We start from the raw sequence: 20,586 nt of genomic DNA on the forward strand, positions 1-20,586 counted from the left end.
GGTGACTTTGACTTTCATTCCAGGAGCTCAAATCAAAACAATGCTTCGTCACACCTCTGGAATGTCATGGAAGTTTCTAGTCTCGGGATCCTCTATGTTTTTCAGGCCACCGGACCCCTTATCTGAGATGAAGCAGGGACCCCTTAGCTGAGATGAAGCAGGGACCCTTTATCTGAGATGAAGCAGGAACCCCTAGCTGAGATGAAGCAGGGACCCCTTAGCTGAGATGAAGCAGGGACCCCTTATCTGAGATGAAGCAGGGACCCCTTAGCTGAGATGAAGCAGGGACCCTTTATCTGAGATGAAGCAGGGACCCCTTATCTGAGATGAAGCAGGGACCCCTTATCTGAGATGAAGCAGGGACCCCTTATCTGAGATGAAGCAGGGACCCCTTATCTGAGATGAAGCAGGAACCCCTAGCTGAGATGAAGCAGGGACCCCTTAGCTGAGATGAAGCAGGGAGCTGAGACGAAGCAGGGACCCCCTAGCTGAGATGAAGCAGGGACCCCCTAGCTGAGATGAAGCAGGGACCCCTTAGCTGAGATGAAGCAGGGACCCCCTAGCTGAGATGAAGCAGGGACCCCCTAGCTGAGATGAAGCAGGGACCCCCTAGCTGAGATGAAGCAGGGACCCCTTAGCTGAGATGAAGCAGGGACCCCCTAGCTGAGATGAAGCAGGGACCCCCTAGCTGAGATGAAGCAGGGACCCCTTAGCTGAGATGAAGCAGGGACCCCCTAGCTGAGATGAAGCAGGGACCCCTTAGCTGAGATGAAGCAGGGACCCCCTAGCTGAGATGAAGCAGGGACCCCCTAGCTGAGATGAAGCAGGGACCCCTTAGCTGAGATGAAGCAGGGACCCCCTAGCTGAGATGAAGCAGGGACCCCCTAGCTGAGATGAAGCAGGGACCCCTTAGCTGAGATGAAGCAGGGACCCCTTAGCTGAGATGAAGCAGGGACCCCTTAGCTGAGATGAAGCAGGGACCCCTAGCTGAGATGAAACATGAGGCAGATTAAACTTTATCATATATTTCATAGATTAGCTTCATAGAGTTGTTTGACAGCACACACATTTTTGAGTGTGCTGTCAAACTGCTTTTTCTTTCCGTCGCGAAAATGTGTCTTTCGCTGTACTGTGATTGGCCGATTGGCTGTGACGTACTGTGATTGGCTAGCGAGACGCATGATGAAATTAATAACTCATAAATAGCACCACTCAATTAAAAAAAAAAGAAATGTTTTGAAGTTAGCTTCCATCACTGTGATGACCACTGTTGTTTTTGAGCACCGAGCGGTGCAAATATACAAGTGTCACAGCAAAGGGTCTGAATACTTATCTTTGCAGGACGTGCTGTGATTGGCTAGTGAGACACATGATGACATTAACTTCGCTCATAAATAGCACCGCTCACTTCACACTGGGTGTGATTTTTTGTTTGTTTGTTTGTTTGTTTACACATTATCTTTTCTATGTTGGATTCATGTTAACACATTGGGTGCCAGCATTTTTTCATAACAACTTACGTTGGGTGCCAGCATTCTCCCCATTGACTGCGCTTTGCTGTTTAAAGCTCTAGACTCCACGAGGAGCAAATCCATGTAAAAAAAAACATCCATTCATGTTGCGCGATGACCCTGGCTACAGCCTGGAACGATAACATTTCACTCGCGAGTTACAATGGGGGGGGATCGCGCATCGCGCATGACCGGTTTTCCCCACCGGAAACAGATTCGGAGATATAGGTGTTTTAAAGAAGGAAATAGACAGGAAGTGGATGGCAGCCATGTTTTTGTTTTTCCGGTGATCTATCTGGCCTATCCTTCTCAAGATCACAATGGGTACTCCCAGAGCTGCTCTAGCCCCGCCCGTGTGGAGAAAAACGAAAAAAACAAAAAGACATATTTCACGGTCTGGACCGTGTTCGGCACCGGACCGCTACTCTGCGCAAACACGGTTCAGACCGTGTTTGGCACCCGATGTGTTAATGTGTATTTTCAGAAATGAAACCACTTAAACCCTCCATACTTAGTCAACTTGACCTTTGGCCTCTGTACTTGTCTGTTTTGTGAAAATAGCCGATCTACAAGCTCACGATGCGTCACATTTTTTTCAATGTTCCAACACAGAATAGGAAAGGGTTCAAGTGGTTCAAGTGGTTAATAGTTTTAGTCGACGAAATGAACACTGCTTCTCTCCCCTCCCCCCTGCAGAGGCGTCCATCTTGTCGTATGACGGCAGCATGTACATGAAGGTAGTGATGCCTGTGGTGATGCACACGGAGGCGGAGGACGTGTCGTTGAGGTTCCGCTCCCAGCGGGCGTACGGCCTCCTCATGGCGTCCACCTCACGAGACTCGGCCGACACGCTGCGTCTGGAGCTGGACGGGGGCCGCGTCAAACTGACGGTCAACCTAGGTATCGTATGAGACCCCGCCCCCCCACACCCCCCTTTACCCCCCTTTACCCAATAGCCCCCCGTCATCACTCTTCTATCTTCTGTGCTCATTCTCATCCCTTTTTCATTCATTCATTTGATTTCTTTATTGGTTTTTTGTTTTGGTTTAAAACAGCGGATTTTACTCTGTTTAGTTTAGTTTTAGATTTTGTGATAAAGGCTTAGTTTTTAGTTTTTGTCGTTTTAATTAGTTTTAGTGTTTGTTTTTAGTTTTTCATTGTGATATTGGGGTAGTCGGGCAAGATTCAACATGTTCAGAAAAAAAGAGAAAATAGCCGATCTACAAGCACGTTGTGAGCTAGTAGATTGGCCATTATTCCGAGAAATATTAGATATTGCAAAGACAAACATTTTCTCTATGATTTTACTTAGTTTTGTAAACGAACAATACACGTTTTTTTTGTAGTAAAGCCTCATTGAATTTATTATTTCAATTAACTAAAATGTTCTAGTTTTGGTTTTTGCGTTAGTTTTAGTTAATATGATGTTTCCACCGTTGGTAAAACTCATGACGCCGTGTTAAGATTTAAATAGAGAGAGGCATGGCGCTAGATTCATTAACGTCAATGAAGTGGTTTCTCTTTCATGCACAGTTCAGTTTGTTTGCTTAGTGAATAACACTCTTGGTCGTGATCGTAGGCTACCATACATTCCACTGTAACTACAGTGTTTTTTTTTTCTTTTTGTTTGTCATTGACAGACATGTTTGGTCCATGTTTGAACAGATACACCACAGTCACACCCATACACACCTGTTTAATGAACAGATACACCACAGTCACACCCATACACACCTGTTTAATGAACAGATACACCACAGTCACACCCCATACACACCTGTTTAATGAACAGATACACCACAGTCACACCCATACACACCTGTTTAATGAACAGATACACCACAGTCACACCCATACACACCTGTTTAATGAACTGATACACCACAGTCACACCCATACACACCTGTTTAATTAACAGATACACCACAATCACACCCATACACACCTGTTTAATTAACAGATACACCACAGTCACACCCATACACACCTGTTTAATTAACAGATACACCACAGTCACACCCATACACACCTGTTTAATTAACTGTAGAGAGAGTCACAGCACAACTGAGACAAACCTCTACCAGATAACGATGCTTTAATTTACAAGACAATCTGTTTCTAACTGGTATTTGAAGAACACAAAATGTGCTGATACTTTCTTCAAGGTGACCTTCCACCTGTGTGCACCACAAATAGTCTTCAATCCATCATTTAACAGGACATTATGCAGACAGTAAACCCTTTTCTTTACTAACATTTCACTTTCTTCTTAAATCCAGTTGTTCTGTTTATTTTTTTATTCATTGTTTGATTTACTTTATTCATTTCGTTGCTCCTACTGTATGTCGATGACGCTGTGTTCTATATGGGAGTCTATATGCTTTCCGGTGCCATTTTATAGTTTCAGCTCTGAACTCCATTACCCATCATGCTTTGTGAAAAGATGGTATTCACCCCTTCAAAGGCATTGAGCCTGCGGCCCGTACGGCGAACAGCCCGAGAACAGAGCCCAGAAACACCTGCAGATGGCTCCGCCCCCTTCCCCACAACACCGTTCTCTCTCTTTTTTTAACAAACACTCTCAGTGTTACGAAAAAGACAGAAGTGTAGCAAGTGTTAGCATCAGGAGTTAGCGTATGTTATTCAATGTAGAGCTTTTACCTCTAGCTTGATTGTCATTCAGATAGCTTGTACTTATTGTGTGACATATGTTACAGCTTTTTAAGATAATTAATTCAGCATGACATCCGTGTATATTATTTGCAGTTGAAATTGGGCAAAGCTAACAATAATATAAGCTAATAACGATATACATTATTATTAGCTACTGCTATCTCATAACTCACAAGCACATTCTAAGGTCTTTAAGACTTTAAACGCCCATCGTTAGTAAAACAAAAGCAGCTCATTAATAACCCTAACCCTAACACATTTCCCGGGGTTCTCGTGTCTCTGCATGGTACTGGTGCTGATTGGATCGCGGCTGTTCGCTCCCACTTTTCTGTTGCGGTTGACGACACATGACCCAACCAGCCACATGGTGTGACACACCCACGCCCACACATGTCCCTCCCAGGCACCCGTACCTAACTCACTACTGGCCTCCATGGGACGGTTCATTCGTTAGTTTTTGACCTGACAAATTCAGTGGAAACGCTCAAAGATCTACAGCCTCCTCAGATAGACGCCTCCACCACCTTCTTGCTAAATGTCAGACATTATTGATTTGAAACAAAGGCCTGTTTAGCCAACAAGCTGGTGAGGAGGTTTAGGAGTCTGTGACTTTGACTTTTAATCTGGGACCCAAATTTTAAATAAACAACAACAACGACAACAACAAAGAGAATGTTGGGTTGCAGAATCGATGTGGCTGGTACACTATAAGCGGCCATTTTATCTCTACATTTTTTTCTACATTACTAATATAATGCTGAAAGGAACAACAGCTGACACCAATTCAAAGCTAGCAAAAAACAAAGACGCTAGTAATGTTTGACAGAACAAGCCCTTAGTGTGTGCATTTATTGATATGAATACACAATAGTATATTATGTTGTATAACTGTGATTGTGATTATGTCCTTAGTTAGAGTAATAGCATTTTACATTGTATCACTGAGGAAAATCTTTAACAAAGAATACTAATTATTACAAAATAATAATAATAAAATAAAAATGGCCGCCTCTCTGCATGTGGACGTCCCCGGAAGGGTGGAATTCTTGTTTTTGGATGTCTGCAGCTGTAACCTTGAAGGATGCAATTTCATCTGTCATTTATTCTCCCCCATCTAGACTGTATCAGGATTAACTGTAACTCCAGTAAGTTAACACTCAAGTTTCATTTTATTTGCTTTCTATGTTGATGATGCTCTGATGTTTCTCTTTAAAGGAAATGTTTGTTGAGGTGTATGTTTCTGCCCCTCTAACCCCCCCCCCCCTCTTTAAGCCTCATATGTTATACACCGTCACATGCCGGTGTTGCTTGCCGACAAGAACAGATCTACAATCTAGACACTTCGCTTGAAGATCAGTTTTTGGCGTCAAGCGACGCCGTGGTGTGACTGAGCATAAACGAGGCGTTATCCTCTGTCCAGCCAGCTACAACGTGACAGAATTATCTAATAATTAATTATGATAGAATGATCCTCTGTCCAGCCAGTTGGAACGTAACAGAACCAAAGTACAGAGAAATGATATGAGTGGTGATTTAATAGATGGTTTAACCAGCTTCAATAGTATTTTATTTACTTGTTTCTTTGTGTTTTGGTGACAATATTCTTTAAATGAAATCTAAGAAAGTATATACATAATCACAGGTCTTTTGACACTCATTTGATTTGCAAAGATGGGAAATAGTCACAACGTTCAGCCGTTACGCAGACGTAACACGTTTCTGTGCAGGCCACTGTAACACAGTTAGTTATTAAATCACCACCATCACTGTCTGACATAAGGAGAATCATGTGGATCTCGTACCATGTAAGCAGTGTTTTATCACAGCTTGATAAAAAAGATATAAAGTAGAGATAATAATACATGGTGGCGTGTTGTTCTAGCACACTGACAACAATGTGGTAATAAGCCAAAGTCACGTTTATCTAATATCTATATCGTGTTATTCAGATTATTCATTTACTTACACAACATGGTAATTGGATGAGCTCTGTGTGTTTGCATCTACAGATATCCCCTCTGTTTTCTGAACTGTCTTGGTTTTCCTGGTGCCATATTTGCACCAAGGTTATCTGAATGTATTGCTTCTACTCATGAATAGGCCTCAGAGTCATTTCCTTTTTCACATCCTTCACTGTAAATCTATGTATTATTTAGGTGTTTACCAGACTCCCTTATGAGAACCAAGATACATTATGCCACAACAGCAAACGAGCTAGCTCTTAGCATCTAAGCTATGTAGCTGATGTAGAGGCTGACACTGTAGGATGTTTGAATAGAAGACAAAATGAGTTAGTATGGACAGAGGAGTTAGTATGGGCAGAATGAGTTTTAGACTAGGATGGAGGGTGTAGTATGGTAACCTGGCCTGGCCTGTTAGTAGTGCAGGGATTCAGCACCCCAGTGGCTCAGGAGGTAGTAAGTAAGTAAGTTAGTTAGTTAGTTAGTTAGATAGTTAGTAGGGTTGGAGAGGATTATTGTCGGTATCAGCTGAGGATACAGGAGTCTATCCCTGTTTAAGTGTGCTGTGCAAAAGTGTACTTGAGGCTAAACCATGGATTCCACCAAGGTTATAAGAAGACCCGCCCATAGACCTGTCTGATTGGCTTCCTGGCAAGCTTAGTTTTACTGAGGTTAAGGTTAGGTTCATGGTTAGGTTTACTGAGGTTAGGGTTAGGTTCATGGTTAGGTTTACTGAGGTTAAGGTTAGGTTCATGGTTAGGTTTACTGAGGTTAGGGTTAGGTTCATGGTTAGGTTTACTGAGGTTAGGGTTAGGTTCATGGTTAGGTTTACTGAGGTTAGGGTTAGGTTCATGGTTAGGTTTACTGAGGTTAAGGTTAGGTTCATGGTTAGGTTTACTGAGGTTAAGGTTAGGTTCATGGTTAGGTTTACTGAGGTTAAGGTTAGGTTCATGGTTAGGTTTACTGAGGTTAGGGTTAGGTTCATGGTTAGGTTTACTGAGGTTAAGGTTAGGTTCATGGTTAGGTTTACTGAGGTTAGGGTTAGGTTCATGGTTAGGTTTACTGAGGTTAAGGTTAGGTTCATGGTTAGGTTTACTGAGGTTAAGGTTAGGTTCATGGTTAGGTTTACTGAGGTTAGGGTTAATGTTAGTTTAGGAATTTAAACAGGATGTGTACATGTACATGTATCTCAATAATGAAAGATCCCCCTCCTAAGAGTAGTAATTATGTACTGTACTGAACTGACTGACTGACTGACTGACTGACTGACTGACTGACTGACTGACTGACTGACTGACAACAAAGCATGTGCACAGAATATCTGATTGCAAAGTGTTTTGGTCAAAAGGATGACACAAACAAAAAGCCCAAAGGCTTATTTCCATTATGGTCCTATTTAGTCTTGTGACAAGGGTGGAAATACAATACATTAACAATGAAATAAAAAAGTTCACTAACTGTACTGTACTAAGAAAAGAAGGAATGATAATGAATTGTATTTGTATAGCACCTTTCCAAACAAAGTTACAAAGTGCAAGTGCAAGATTAAAAAAACAATGAGGCAAAAAAATAGAAAAACTGTTTGATTAAACAAATAACAACATTAGGGTGTGTAAGGTCATATAAAAAACTATTAAGAAAAACACTTGTGTAGAGGTAGGTTTTCAGTAGTGATTTAAACAGAGCATGGATGGTGCTAACCTCAGCTGCACCGGCAGTGCGTTCCACTGCCGATCGCCCCGGGTTACTAGGTTAGTGTATGGCACCTCCAGGAGGGCCTTATCTGAGGATCTAAGAATGCGCTCAGACTTAGGAGGGGACAGCATATCAGAGATATAAGTAGGGTCCAGCCCATGCAGGGCTTTATAAGTAATAAGTAACATTTTAAAATCCCTCCTGGAGCTCACAGGCAGCCAATGAAGGGTGGCTAGTATGGGTGTGATATGGTCTAGTTTTTTTCATATTAGTAAGTAATCTACTCTCTGTATCCTATGATGAGTAAAAGCAATTCACGTCTTTCCTAGTTGACAGATCTCTTTATGGTTCACTTGAAATCCTCTCATCAAATGTGTGTGCTGTGTTTTTCCTTTCTTTCAGTTGTTCTTTTTTTAACAAAAAGTACAGATATTGTCACAGAGATATTTTGGGACTCTTATAAATGTACATTGATTGAAACCAAGCCTTTGTTTATCCAAATCCAACAAATGCTAGATTCTAAACTAAAGGGAGGAAAAGCAAATACTTTTCCAACATTCTATTTTTACTGAGCTTTACTTTTTAGTATTATTTCTTAATGTTTACTCACACCCACAAACAAAGGCTTGGTTTTGGAGGCGGGATGACTTGTAACTTTGTGATTGACCATCATCCTCAGGCAAGGGACCAGAGACTCTGTATGCAGGCCAGAAACTCAATGATAATGAGTGGCATACGGTCCGCGTGGTCCGCCGCGGAAAACTCTACAAGCTAACCGTTGACGATGACGTAGCCGAAGGTACTGAACCACACCCCTCGGTTTAATGTTTGTACTGAACCACACCCCAATCGGTTTAATGTTTGTACTGAACCACACCCCAATCGGTTTAATGTTTGTACTGAACCACACCCCAATCGGTTTAATGTTTGAGACAATTAATTTACACCGATTTCACATTTTTCCCAGGAGATTAAAAACATGAACCCTAGCATACGGTCCCTATTCTGGGGTGAACAGGTATTTCTTATTATTTAAAATAGCTCATCGTAGATGAGGTATTTTTGATAAGATATTTGGTGTTAATTAAGGGGGAAAACAATTGCGGACCTAGTATAGAGACCTGGGGGACGCCGGTCAACTAAGTATATAGGGTATAAAGTCATACTGTGTAACTTTTGAAATTAAGCACAAATATTTTTTGATATCATGGAATGTTTTTCACATGAACCATTCCTCATGAATGTGTTTTTTTCTTTTTAACAACTTCTCTAAATGCAATTTTAGCCGCAACATTTGTGCCAAAATGAAGTCGGCACCTGAGACGTACCGGACATTATATTGATACATTGTATAGTTACATAGCGTTATTGACAATGTTCTAGTTGCTGTCCAAAATATCCTCGGCACTAGGACCCAGCAGCATTCGTTTTGGAGCGGTTCTTCCGTTGTTTGAACTGAATTCTGGGAATTGCAGTTCTATCGGACCATAGACAGCCCAGAGGTGTCATTGAAGGACTACTAAAATGAACGTTGCACAGTGTGACCTCAAGTGGTTCAAAATGATGCTTCATGACAGAATACAATGTGAACAACTAATGTGTAGCAAGTGGTTACCTGTTGCATCTACAGTATCCACCAATGACTAGTGGTTACCTGTTGCATCTACAGTATCCACCAATGACTAGTGGTTACCTGTTGCATCTACAGTATCCACCAATGACGTTCAGGCAGGTTTCTCAACAAATTGCGTTCCTTTTGTGTTAGTGTCAGGCGACGGTGTCCTCTTTTATTTTGGTTTTCCGTTTTGTTTTTTGTGTCTTTCTTTTCAACCCGTCCCCTGCACCCTCCCCCCTCCCCAGGGCAAATGGCGGGCGACCACACGCGTCTGGAGTTCCACAATATCGAGACGGGCATCATGACCGAGAGACGCTTCGTCTCAAGCATCCCGTCCAGCTTCATCGGACACCTGCAGAGCCTCAGGTACGTAGCGGTACTTAAAGGTATGCTATGTCAATTCAATTCAATTCAATTCAATTTTATTAAAGTGTCAAATCACAACAAATTGACTCAAGACACTTTACATGTAGAGCAGAGACCCCACAGTCCCACCCTCAGCAACAAGACACTTTACATGTAGAGCAGAGACCCCACAGTCCCACTCTGAGCAACAAGACACTTTACATGTAGAGCAGAGACCCCACAGTCCCATCCTGAACAACAATACACTTTACATGTAGAGCAGAGACCCCACAGTCCATCCTGAACAACAATACACTTTACATGTAGAGCAGAGACCCCACAGTCCATCCTGAACAACAAGACACTTTACATGTAGAGCAGAGACCCCACAGTCCCACTCTGAGCAACAAGACACTTTACATGTAGAGCAGAGACCCCACAGTCCATCCTGAACAACAAGACACTTTACATGTAGAGCAGAGACCCCACAGTCCCACCCTGAACTACAAGACACTTTACATGTAGAGCAGAGACCCCACAGTCCCACTCTGAGCAACAAGACACTTTACATGTAGAGCAGAGACCCCACAGTCCCACTCTGAGCAACAAGACACTTTACATGTAGAGCAGAGACCCCACAGTCCATCCTGAACAACAATACACTTTACATGTAGAGCAGAGACCCCACAGTCCATCCTGAGCAACAAGACACTTTACATGTAGAGCAGAGACCCCACAGTCCATCCTGAACAACAAGACACTTTACATGTAGAGCAGAGACCCCACAGTCCCACCCTGAACTACAAGACACTTTACATGTAGAGCAGAGACCCCACAGTCCCACTCTGAGCAACAAGACACTTTACATGTAGAGCAGAGACCCCACAGTCCCACTCTGAGCAAGCAATTTTGCGACAGTTGCAACGAAAAACTCCCCCTTAAAGGAGAATTTTGGACTAAAGTTTTCTTACCTTTTCTATGACGTTATGATATCTTAGGATGAATGGTACAGTAGAACATTTTCATAACTCCACCCCTGAGCCGCCACAGCTTAAAAGGTGCGCGGATAGGCCTTAGGTTAGATCACATATTTTAATAGATTTTTATTTTAATTTTTTTGGTGAGATCTGACGTTCATAGTGACAAAACACTGTCCCCAAAAAAAAAAAAAAAAAAAAAAAAAACAGAAGTCTCGCTAGACGAGATTGAAATCTCGAGATTTCAATCTTGTCTAGCGAGACTTCTGTTTTTTTTTTTTTTTTTTTTTTTTGGTTGCATAGTGTTCTGTCACTATGAACGTCAGATCTCACCAAAAAAAAATTCAAAAAAAGCTATTAAAATATGTGATCTAACCTAAGGCCTATCCGCGCACCTTTTAAGCTGTGGCGGCTCAGGGGTGGAGTTATGAAAAATTTCTACTGTACCATTCATCCTAAGATATCATAACGTCATAGAAAAGGTAAGAAAACTTTAGTCCAAAATTCCCCTTTAACTGGAAGAAACGTCAGGCAGACCTTAGGCTCTAGGGTGGGAGGGGCCAGGCTCTAGAGTGGGAGGGGCCAGGCTCTAGGGTGGGAGGGGCCAGGCTCTAGGGTGGGGGCCTTCTGCCTCGACCGTGTCGGGGGGGAAAGAAGAGAGAGAGAGGGAGAGAGACAGAGGAGAGACAGAGAGAGATACAAGTAGTAACATTAACAATAGTAGCAAATATAATAGTGTAAGATAGTATATGATAATATAATATAGTAGAACAATAATGTGTATACAGTATTTAATGGTATAGTATAAGAATGTTAAGATAATATACAGTATAGTGTAATGTAGTAGAAATGCACGCTCGTGCTCCATGGAGAGGCCCGGTCCGCAGTCAAGTCTTTAGCTTTCTGTTTATAAACAAGGATTCAAACGTGGCCCCGCCCCCTGCTCTTTCTCTGTCCGAGAGAACAAACATTCACACAGGAGTTTGACATAGAAACCCTTTGGACACACCCTCATGCTGTTATTGGCTGAAACACTCAAATACGTCCCCGTCTCCCAAAACAAACACAACTCTGAAAACACAAAAAAAAACACACACACCACACACGCTATTCCACTGGCTGTTAACTGCTGGTAACTGCTGGTATATTATTTTGTTAAACACGGTGCATAGTACATAGTATGCCTTTAATACTTAATTACCTTTGATATTTTTATTGAACAGAAACCTGTAGATTTCCTCGTTATTCAGTTGTCTCAGTGCTTCTATAAACAAGACTCCTCATGTTAAGAAAAACTACTATGCAGAATGCAATATAACAAATATATGTATTTTTCTTGGGGCACCACCTCCTTTTTTTTGTGTAGAAACAGGAACTCTGCTTATTTCCTTGCCTTTCTTAGTCCACTTCCTCCGGGGTGTATCTGTGTTTATTCCTACTAACAACAACACTACATGTTTAAGGCAGTAGTGTGTTTATTCCTAGTAACAACAACACTACATGTTTAAGGCAGTAGTGTGTTTATTCCTACTAACAACAACACTGCATGTTTAAGGCAGTAGTGTGTTTATTCCTAGTAACAACAACACTACATGTTTAAGGCAGTAGTGTGTTTATTCCTAGTAACAACAACACTGCATGTTTAAGGCAGTAGTGTGTTTATTCCTAGTAACAACAACACTACATGTTTAAGGCAGTAGTGTGTTTATTCCTACTAACAACAACACTACATGTTTAAGGCAGTAGTGTGTTTATTCCTACTAACAACAACACTACATGTTTAAGGCAGTAGTGTGTTTATTCTACTAACAACAACACTACATGTTTAAGACAGTAGTGTGTTTATTCCTAGTAACAACAACACTACATGTTTAAGGCAGTAGTGTGTTTATTCCTAGTAACAACAACACTACATGTTTAAGGCAGTAGTGTGTTTATTCCTAGTAACAACAACACTGCATGTTTAAGGCAGTAGTGTGTTTATTCCTACTAACAACAACACTACATGTTTAAGACAGTAGTGTGTTTATTCCTAGTAACAACAACACAACATGTTTAAGGCAGTAGTGTGTTTATTCCTAGTAACAACAACACTGCATGTTTAAGGCAGTAGTGTGTTTATTCCTAGTAACAACAACACTGCATGTTTAAGGCAGTAGTGTGTTTATTCCTACTAACAACAACACTACATGTTTAAGACAGTAGTGTGTTTATTCCTACTAACAACAACACTACATGTTTAAGGCAGTAGTGTGTTTATTCTACTAACAACAACACTACATGTTTAAGGCAGTAGTGTGTTTATTCCTACTAACAACAACACTGCATGTTTAAGGCAGTAGTGTGTTTATTCCTACTAACAACAACACTGCATGTTTAAGGCAGTAGTGTGTTTATTCCTAGTAACAACAACACTGCATGTTTAAGGCAGTAGTGTGTTTATTCCTACTAACAACAACACTACATGTTAAAGGCAGTAGTGTGTTTATTCCTAGTAACAACAACACTACATGTTTAAGGCAGTAGTGTGTTTATTCCTACTAACAACAACACTACATGTTAAAGGCAGTAGTGTGTTTATTCCTACTAACAACAACACTACATGTTAAAGGTAGTAGTGTGTTTATTCCTACTAACAACAACACTGCATGTTTAAGGCAGTAGTGTGTTTATTCCTACTAACAACAACACTACATGTTTAAGACAGTAGTGTGTTTATTCCTACTAACAACAACACTGCATGTTTAAGGCAGTAGTGTGTTTATTCCTAGTAACAACAACACTGCATGTTTAAGGCAGTAGTGTGTTTATTCCTACTAACAACAACACTACATGTTAAAGGCAGTAGTGTGTTTATTCCTACTAACAACAACACTACATGTTAAAGGTAGTAGTGTGTTTATTCCTAGTAACAACAACACTACATGTTTAAGGCAGTAGTGTGTTTATTCCTAGTAACAACAACACTACATGTTTAAGGCAGTAGTGTGTTTATTCCTACTAACAACAACACTACATGTTAAAGGCAGTAGTGTGTTTATTCCTACTAACAACAACACTACATGTTAAAGGTAGTAGTGTGTTTATTCCTAGTAACAACAACACTACATGTTTAAGGCAGTAGTGTGTTTATTCTACTAACAACAACACTACATGTTTAAGGCAGTAGTGCTTGAGAATGTAGAATGTCACATTTTAAGTTTTAAAAGTTTTAAAAAATCATTTTTTTCCCTCTTCTCTGTACCCTCTTCTCTGTACCCTCTCGTCCGTTGCGCAGGTTCAACGGCATGCTGTACATCGACCTGTGCAAGAACGGCGACATCGACTACTGCGAGCTGAACGCGCGCTTCGGGATGCGCTCCATCATCGCCGACCCCGTGACCTTCAAGTCCAAGAGCAGCTACCTGTCTCTGGCCACGCTGCAGGCCTACACCTCCATGCACCTGTTCTTCCAGTTCAAGACCACCTCCGCCGACGGCTTCATCCTCTTCAACTCTGGAGACGGAAACGACTTCATCGCCGTGGAGCTGGTCAAAGGGTGAGGTGGACTCACACCCTTTATACATATAAAGGGTGAGGTGGACTCACACTCTTTATATATATAAAGGGTGAGGTGGACTCACACCCTTTATATATATAAAGGGTGAGGTGGACTCACACTCTTTATATATATAAAGGGTGAGGTGGACTCACACTCTTTATATATATAAAGGGTGAGGTGGACTCACACTCTTTATATATATAAAGGGTGAGGTGGACTCACACACTTTATACATATAAAGGGTGAGGTGGACTCACACCCTTTATACATATAAAGGGTGAGGTGGACTCACACTCTTTATATATATAAAGGGTGAGGTGGACTCACACCCTTTATATATATAAAGGGTGAGGTGGACTCACACTCTTTATATATATAAAGGGTGAGGTGGACTCACACACTGGTCAAAGGGTGAGGTGGACTCACACTCTTTATATATATAAAGGGTGAGGTGGACTCACACCCTTTATATATATAAAGGGTGAGGTGGACTCACACACTTTATACATATAAAGGGTGAGGTGGACTCACACCCTTTATACATATAAAGGGTGAGGTGGACTCACACTCTTTATATATATAAAGGGTGAGGTGGACTCACACACTTTATACATATAAAGGGTGAGGTGGACTCACACCCTTTATACATATAAAGGGTGAGGTGGACTCACACTCTTTATATATATAAAGGGTGAGGTGGACTCACACCCTTTATATATATAAAGGGTGAGGTGGACTCACACTCTTTATATATATAAAGGGTGAGGTGGACTCACACACTGGTCAAAGGGTGAGGTGGACTCACACTCTTTATATATATAAAGGGTGAGGTGGACTCACACCCTTTATATATATAAAGGGTGAGGTGGACTCACACCCTTTATACATATAAAGGGTGAGGTGGACTCACACCCTTTATATATATAAAGGGTGAGGTGGACTCACACCCTTTATACATATAAAGGGTGAGGTGGACTCACACACTTTATATATATAAAGGGTGAGGTGGACTCACACCCTTTATATATATAAAGGGTGAGGTGGACTCACACACTTTATATATATAAAGGGTGAGGTGGACTCACACACTGGTCAAAGGGTGAGGTGGACTCACACACTTTATACATATAAAGGGTGAGGTGGACTCACACTCTTTATATATATAAAGGGTGAGGTGGACTCACACACTTTATACATATAAAGGGTGAGGTGGACTCACACACTGGTCAAAGGGTGAGGTGGACTCACACACTTTATACATATAAAGGGTGAGGTGGACTCACACCCTTTATATATATAAAGGGTGAGGTGGACTCACACTCTTTATATATATAAAGGGTGAGGTGGACTCACACCCTTTATATATATAAAGGGTGAGGTGGACTCACACTCTTTATATATATAAAGGGTGAGGTGGACTCACACACTTTATATATATAAAGGGTGAGGTGGACTCACACACTTTATACATATAAAGGGTGAGGTGGACTCACACACTTTATATATATAAAGGGTGAGGTGGACTCACACTCTTTATATATATAAAGGGTGAGGTGGACTCACACTCTTTATATATATAAAGGGTGAGGTGGACTCACACCCTTTACACCCAAGGGTTTCGACCCCCTTTTTATTTAGTCGTCATGCCAATTAATTCCCCTCCACACACATGTCTGTGTTGTCACCGCTGTCCTATCCTACTGACTCACCTGCCAGTGAGGAGCCCCCACCGGGAGGACGTAGAGCCTTCCGTCTTACTCCTCCCGCCCATCACTCCCTGCTGATAGGCTCCGCCCCCAGCCCTCCATTACGTACGGTGACCATTATCACCCTCCCATTCTCCGCCCGGCTTCCGTCCCCCGAACACGGGCCAGTTGTGTTGGTGTGGATGCTCGATGCAAAGCCGGATTCACCACACGGTGGATTCAAACCCACAACCTGGGCAGACACTTTACCACTGAGCACTCTCCACTACTGATGAGCAGGCAAACACACGGCGGCCGGGGCAGGGGTATATTTGTAGATATTTATAGATTTGTAGGCCGCTACGCGGCATTGAAACCAACGTAGTCATATGTTGTCCTGATAAAAGCAATGGTCACCGAAGTATGGCCATTTGTTAATCACTGCTATAACACTGCTGCAGAGCAGCGATGCACATGCAGCACCCAGGTCCACTGTCATACCTGTGCGACCTTGTGTTTGGGAGGTAGGGGTCTACAACCACTTCCTGGTAAAAACCGAAAGGGAACTGATCCAATTCCGGGTTGTACCATTGACCTCCACACCCCTCAGAGAGTGTGTGGGACGGGTGAAGTTTCAAGGCAATCCGACAAACTGGAAGTAGTTTGCCTCACAGGTTTGCATGTTACGTTTGTGACGTCCACCCACCGTCGACCGTCCCACTTGGCAATTTTAATATAGGATATATTTTTAAAAAAATATATAGGATAAATATATGTTTTCTCTGTGGAGTGCTACTATAGTCACACAATCCAGTATACATATCAAAACTATGAAAAAATCCCCAAAAGGTAGCACATCCAAAATGTAAAATCAATGGAGGACAAAGTACTCACATTACATTGTTTTACTTACGCGTTTCGGCTATGAGCAATATAGCGATGTGTATTTATATATCATTGTATATATTTCATAGGTACGTCCACTATGTGTTTGACCTGGGGAATGGACCCAACCTCATCAAGGGGAAGAGTGACCGGGCTCTCAACGACAACCAATGGCACAACGTTGTCATCACCCGGGACAACAGCAACACACACACCCTCAAAGTGGACGCTACCGCCACCAGCCAGAGCATCAACGGTGCCAAGAACCTGGACCTCAAAGGTACTCATTACAACCATTAGAACCTGGACCTCAAAGGTACTCATTAGAACCATTAGAACCTGGACCTCAAAGGTACTCATTACAAGCATTAGAACCTGGACCTCAAAGGTACTCATTACAACCATTAGAACCATTAGAACCTGGACCTCAAAGGTACTCATTACAACCATTAGAACCATTAGAACCTGGACCTCAAAGGTACTAATTACAACCATTAGAACCTGGACCTCAAAGGTACTCATTACAACCATTAGAACCATTAGAACCTGGACCTCAAAGGTACTCATTACAACCATTAGAACCATTAGAACCTGGACCTCAAAGGTACTCATTACAACCATTAGAACCTGGACCTCAAAGGTACTCATTACAACCATTAGAACCATTAGAACCTGGACCTCAAAGGTACTAATTACAACCATTATCACTCTTTAAGTAGGTAAGCTAGTAAAATGAAGGTTTTCTCATGCATTAGATTCGAAGGACAGTATCAGTCACCAGAAGCAGAGCTTGTGTTTTCAATGATGTGTTTATTTATTGCTTGAATACTTTATTTATTTGTTTCCATTGTGGTCCATTGTACTCAATTCATCATTAATACATACAATACAATACAATACAATACAATACAATACAATACATATTGGAACAAAGCTCAGTAGAATCATAAGGTATATTTACAGAGAGAGGACTCTAATATGTAGTTAAACTATGTATATACAGTAGCAGTGAGGGTGTCTGATGAAATTAATATCAAACATATAAATATTGAATGAAAGCAACTTCCAAACTGTCTGAAGGTGCAACACAGAAGTAAGAGTGGACGTCATGTATCATCCCTACCTGTACGTGTCATGTCTTCTCTCCACCACCAGGGGACCTGTTCATCGCGGGGCTGGGCCCGGGGATGTACGGCAGCCTGCCCAAGCTGGTGGCGTCCAGGGAGGGCTTCCAGGGCTGCCTGGCGTCGGTGGACCTGAACGGACGTCTGCCCGACCTCATCAGCGACGCTCTGTTCCGCAGCGGGCAGATCGAGCGCGGATGCGAAGGTACGCCCTCCCTCAAAACCATGTCCGACACGGACCCGTCCGGCCGCTACTACAACGACAACAGCAACAGCCGCGGCTCCAAAGACGGCCGGGGGTCCAGGTTCAACAAATCCAACAAATCCAACGTCAACTCCAGCAGCCCCTTCCCTTTGCTCAATGCCAACGGGAGTTCCGTGGCCCTGCGCCCTCCGGGTGGCGCTACCGCCACCATCTTAGTAACTGTGCTGGCGGCTTCGCTGGCCCACCGCTAGTTCTGGGCACCCCCCCCCGCCCTCCCCTATAGCCACAAGCAACTTAAAGGGATAGTTCACCCAAAAGATGTCTTGTTTTCTATCAATTACACACCCCATGAAGCCTTCAGTTCATGGAGATATGTTTGTTTTTGTCGCATTCCTGAGACAATGATTTGATGACCGGTGGAGTCTCCGTTAGGAGACAATAGAGACTCAAATGATTGTCTTAGGAATGCAACAAAAACAAAAAATTCTCCTTGGATTCAAGTGTCCATGGGGTGACTAATTGATAGGAAAAAAAAGTCATTTTGAACTATCCCTTTAAGAGGGTATCTCTTCTTAGTTACTTAAGAGGTTATCTATGAACTCTTAAGTTTCTTGTGGCTAGCTACCTTATACCTCAGTGGTTCTCAAACATTGTCATGTCAAGGCCCCCACATTTGGCCCCAGACCCCCATCTGAAAATATCTTGTGGGAAGAGTAGATTTGTGCTGTTAAGTGTTTTTCACAACTTAATCAAACATTTCAAGTTTTTTTTTCTTTTTTCCTGAAAATGTCACAACTGTGAGCTTATAGATCGGCAATATGTTTTGTTTTAATAACCGAAGTATAAAATAGTCTTAAGAGCACAAACTGTTCCTCGTTTCCTCCTCAAGGAGCCCCAGACCCTGGGAGCTTGAACTGTGAGAACCACTGCTATTCCTTATTGGCCACATTGGTCACCTGTTGATTATGTCAACCCCCCCTCCCCCCTCCCCCATCCAACCACAAACACCGCCAGGAGCTCCAATCTATGTTGTAATTTTTATGTCATTTATGTATTTATTTATATTGAACTCAGTGGATTATGATTGTGTGATTAGATGAGTAGTAAACGCTAGGCTCTGTGCATAACTGTAGTTCCAGGTTTCTTCCACAAGGTGGCGGCATACTTGTTTCCTGTCCCCAGGTCATTTTTCCTATAGCTTCGTTTTGATTGGTTCTTTGACAGATTTGAACAGGCAACACAATATGACACCGACACAGCATAATGTACACTTTACACAATATGACACCGACACAGCATAATGTACACTTTACACAATATGACACCGACACAGCATAATGTACACTTTACACAATATGACACCGACACAGCATAATGTACACTTTACACAATATGACACCGACACAGCATAATGTACACTTTACACAATATGACACCGACACAGCATAATGTACACTTTACACAATATGACACCGACACAGCATAATGTACACTTTACACAATATGACACCGACACAGCATAATGTACACTTTACACAATATGACACCGACACAGCATAATGTACACTTTACACAATATGACACCGACACAGCATAATGTACACTTTACACAATATGACACCGACACAGCATAATGTACACTTTACACAATATGACACCGACACAGCATAATGTACACTTTACACAATATGACACCGACACAGCATAATGTACACTTTACACAATATGACACCGACACAGCATAATGTACACTTTACACACAGATGATGCTATTATTAGTTCATATTATGTCACCACCACAGCCACGCCCCTTCTCAGGGGCAAGCTCTCCATAGTAACACTCTGCTATTTCACCTGAATTAACTGACTGACTGACTGACTGACTGACTGACTGACTGACTGACTGACTGACTGACTGACTGCATCAGTATAGATGTGATGTTAGCAGTTGTATTTTGCTCTAAAGAAATGGTGGATTGTGTGGGACACAGAATGAGCCACAGCACATGTTCTAGACAGACAGACAGACAGACAGACAGACAGACAGACAGACAGACAGACAGACAGACAGACAGTAGTGTTGTTGTATTGTGGTCACACTGAGCCGTAACACCAGCAACACAAAACAAACACTTTGCCAAAGGTTCCGGTTTGTTGTGTTTCCCATCATCATAGCAGTCTGCCCACGCTGGGGGGGGGGGGGGGGGGTCATTTTTGTATGCACCGTGGTTCCATAGTGAATGTATAATGTTTACCATTCTATTCTACTGCTTGTTTTTGTTTAGTCTTCTTTGGTGGTGTGGGCCACACTGTTCACTCGTCTGCATGCAAATCACTTTCTACACAGTTGTCTTTTTGTTTTGTTTTGT

The 20,586-nt window shown here is 42.2% G+C and overlaps 1 protein-coding gene across 1 annotated transcript in view; it reads left to right on the forward strand.

Moving 5' to 3' along the window:
- LOC308074138 (neurexin-3a-like) overlaps window positions 1-20,586 on the forward strand; it is a gene marked incomplete at both ends in the record, with an annotated part of 212,376 nt that overhangs the window by 50,521 nt on the left and 141,269 nt on the right. Inside the window, 7 exons of the mRNA XM_080413470.1 lie at window positions 2,208-2,411; window positions 5,303-5,329; window positions 8,520-8,639; window positions 9,701-9,821; window positions 14,055-14,315; window positions 16,978-17,168; window positions 18,044-18,217. Of these exons, the coding sequence (XP_080269596.1) occupies window positions 2,208-2,411; window positions 5,303-5,329; window positions 8,520-8,639; window positions 9,701-9,821; window positions 14,055-14,315; window positions 16,978-17,168; window positions 18,044-18,217 (1,098 nt within the window). The remainder of the gene's footprint in view (window positions 1-2,207; window positions 2,412-5,302; window positions 5,330-8,519; window positions 8,640-9,700; window positions 9,822-14,054; window positions 14,316-16,977; window positions 17,169-18,043; window positions 18,218-20,586) is intronic.

The sequence above is a fragment of the Gymnoscopelus braueri genome (genome assembly GCF_963280865.1).
Source record: "Gymnoscopelus braueri genome assembly, chromosome: 19".
NCBI classification, from domain to species: domain Eukaryota; kingdom Metazoa; phylum Chordata; class Actinopteri; order Myctophiformes; family Myctophidae; genus Gymnoscopelus; species Gymnoscopelus braueri.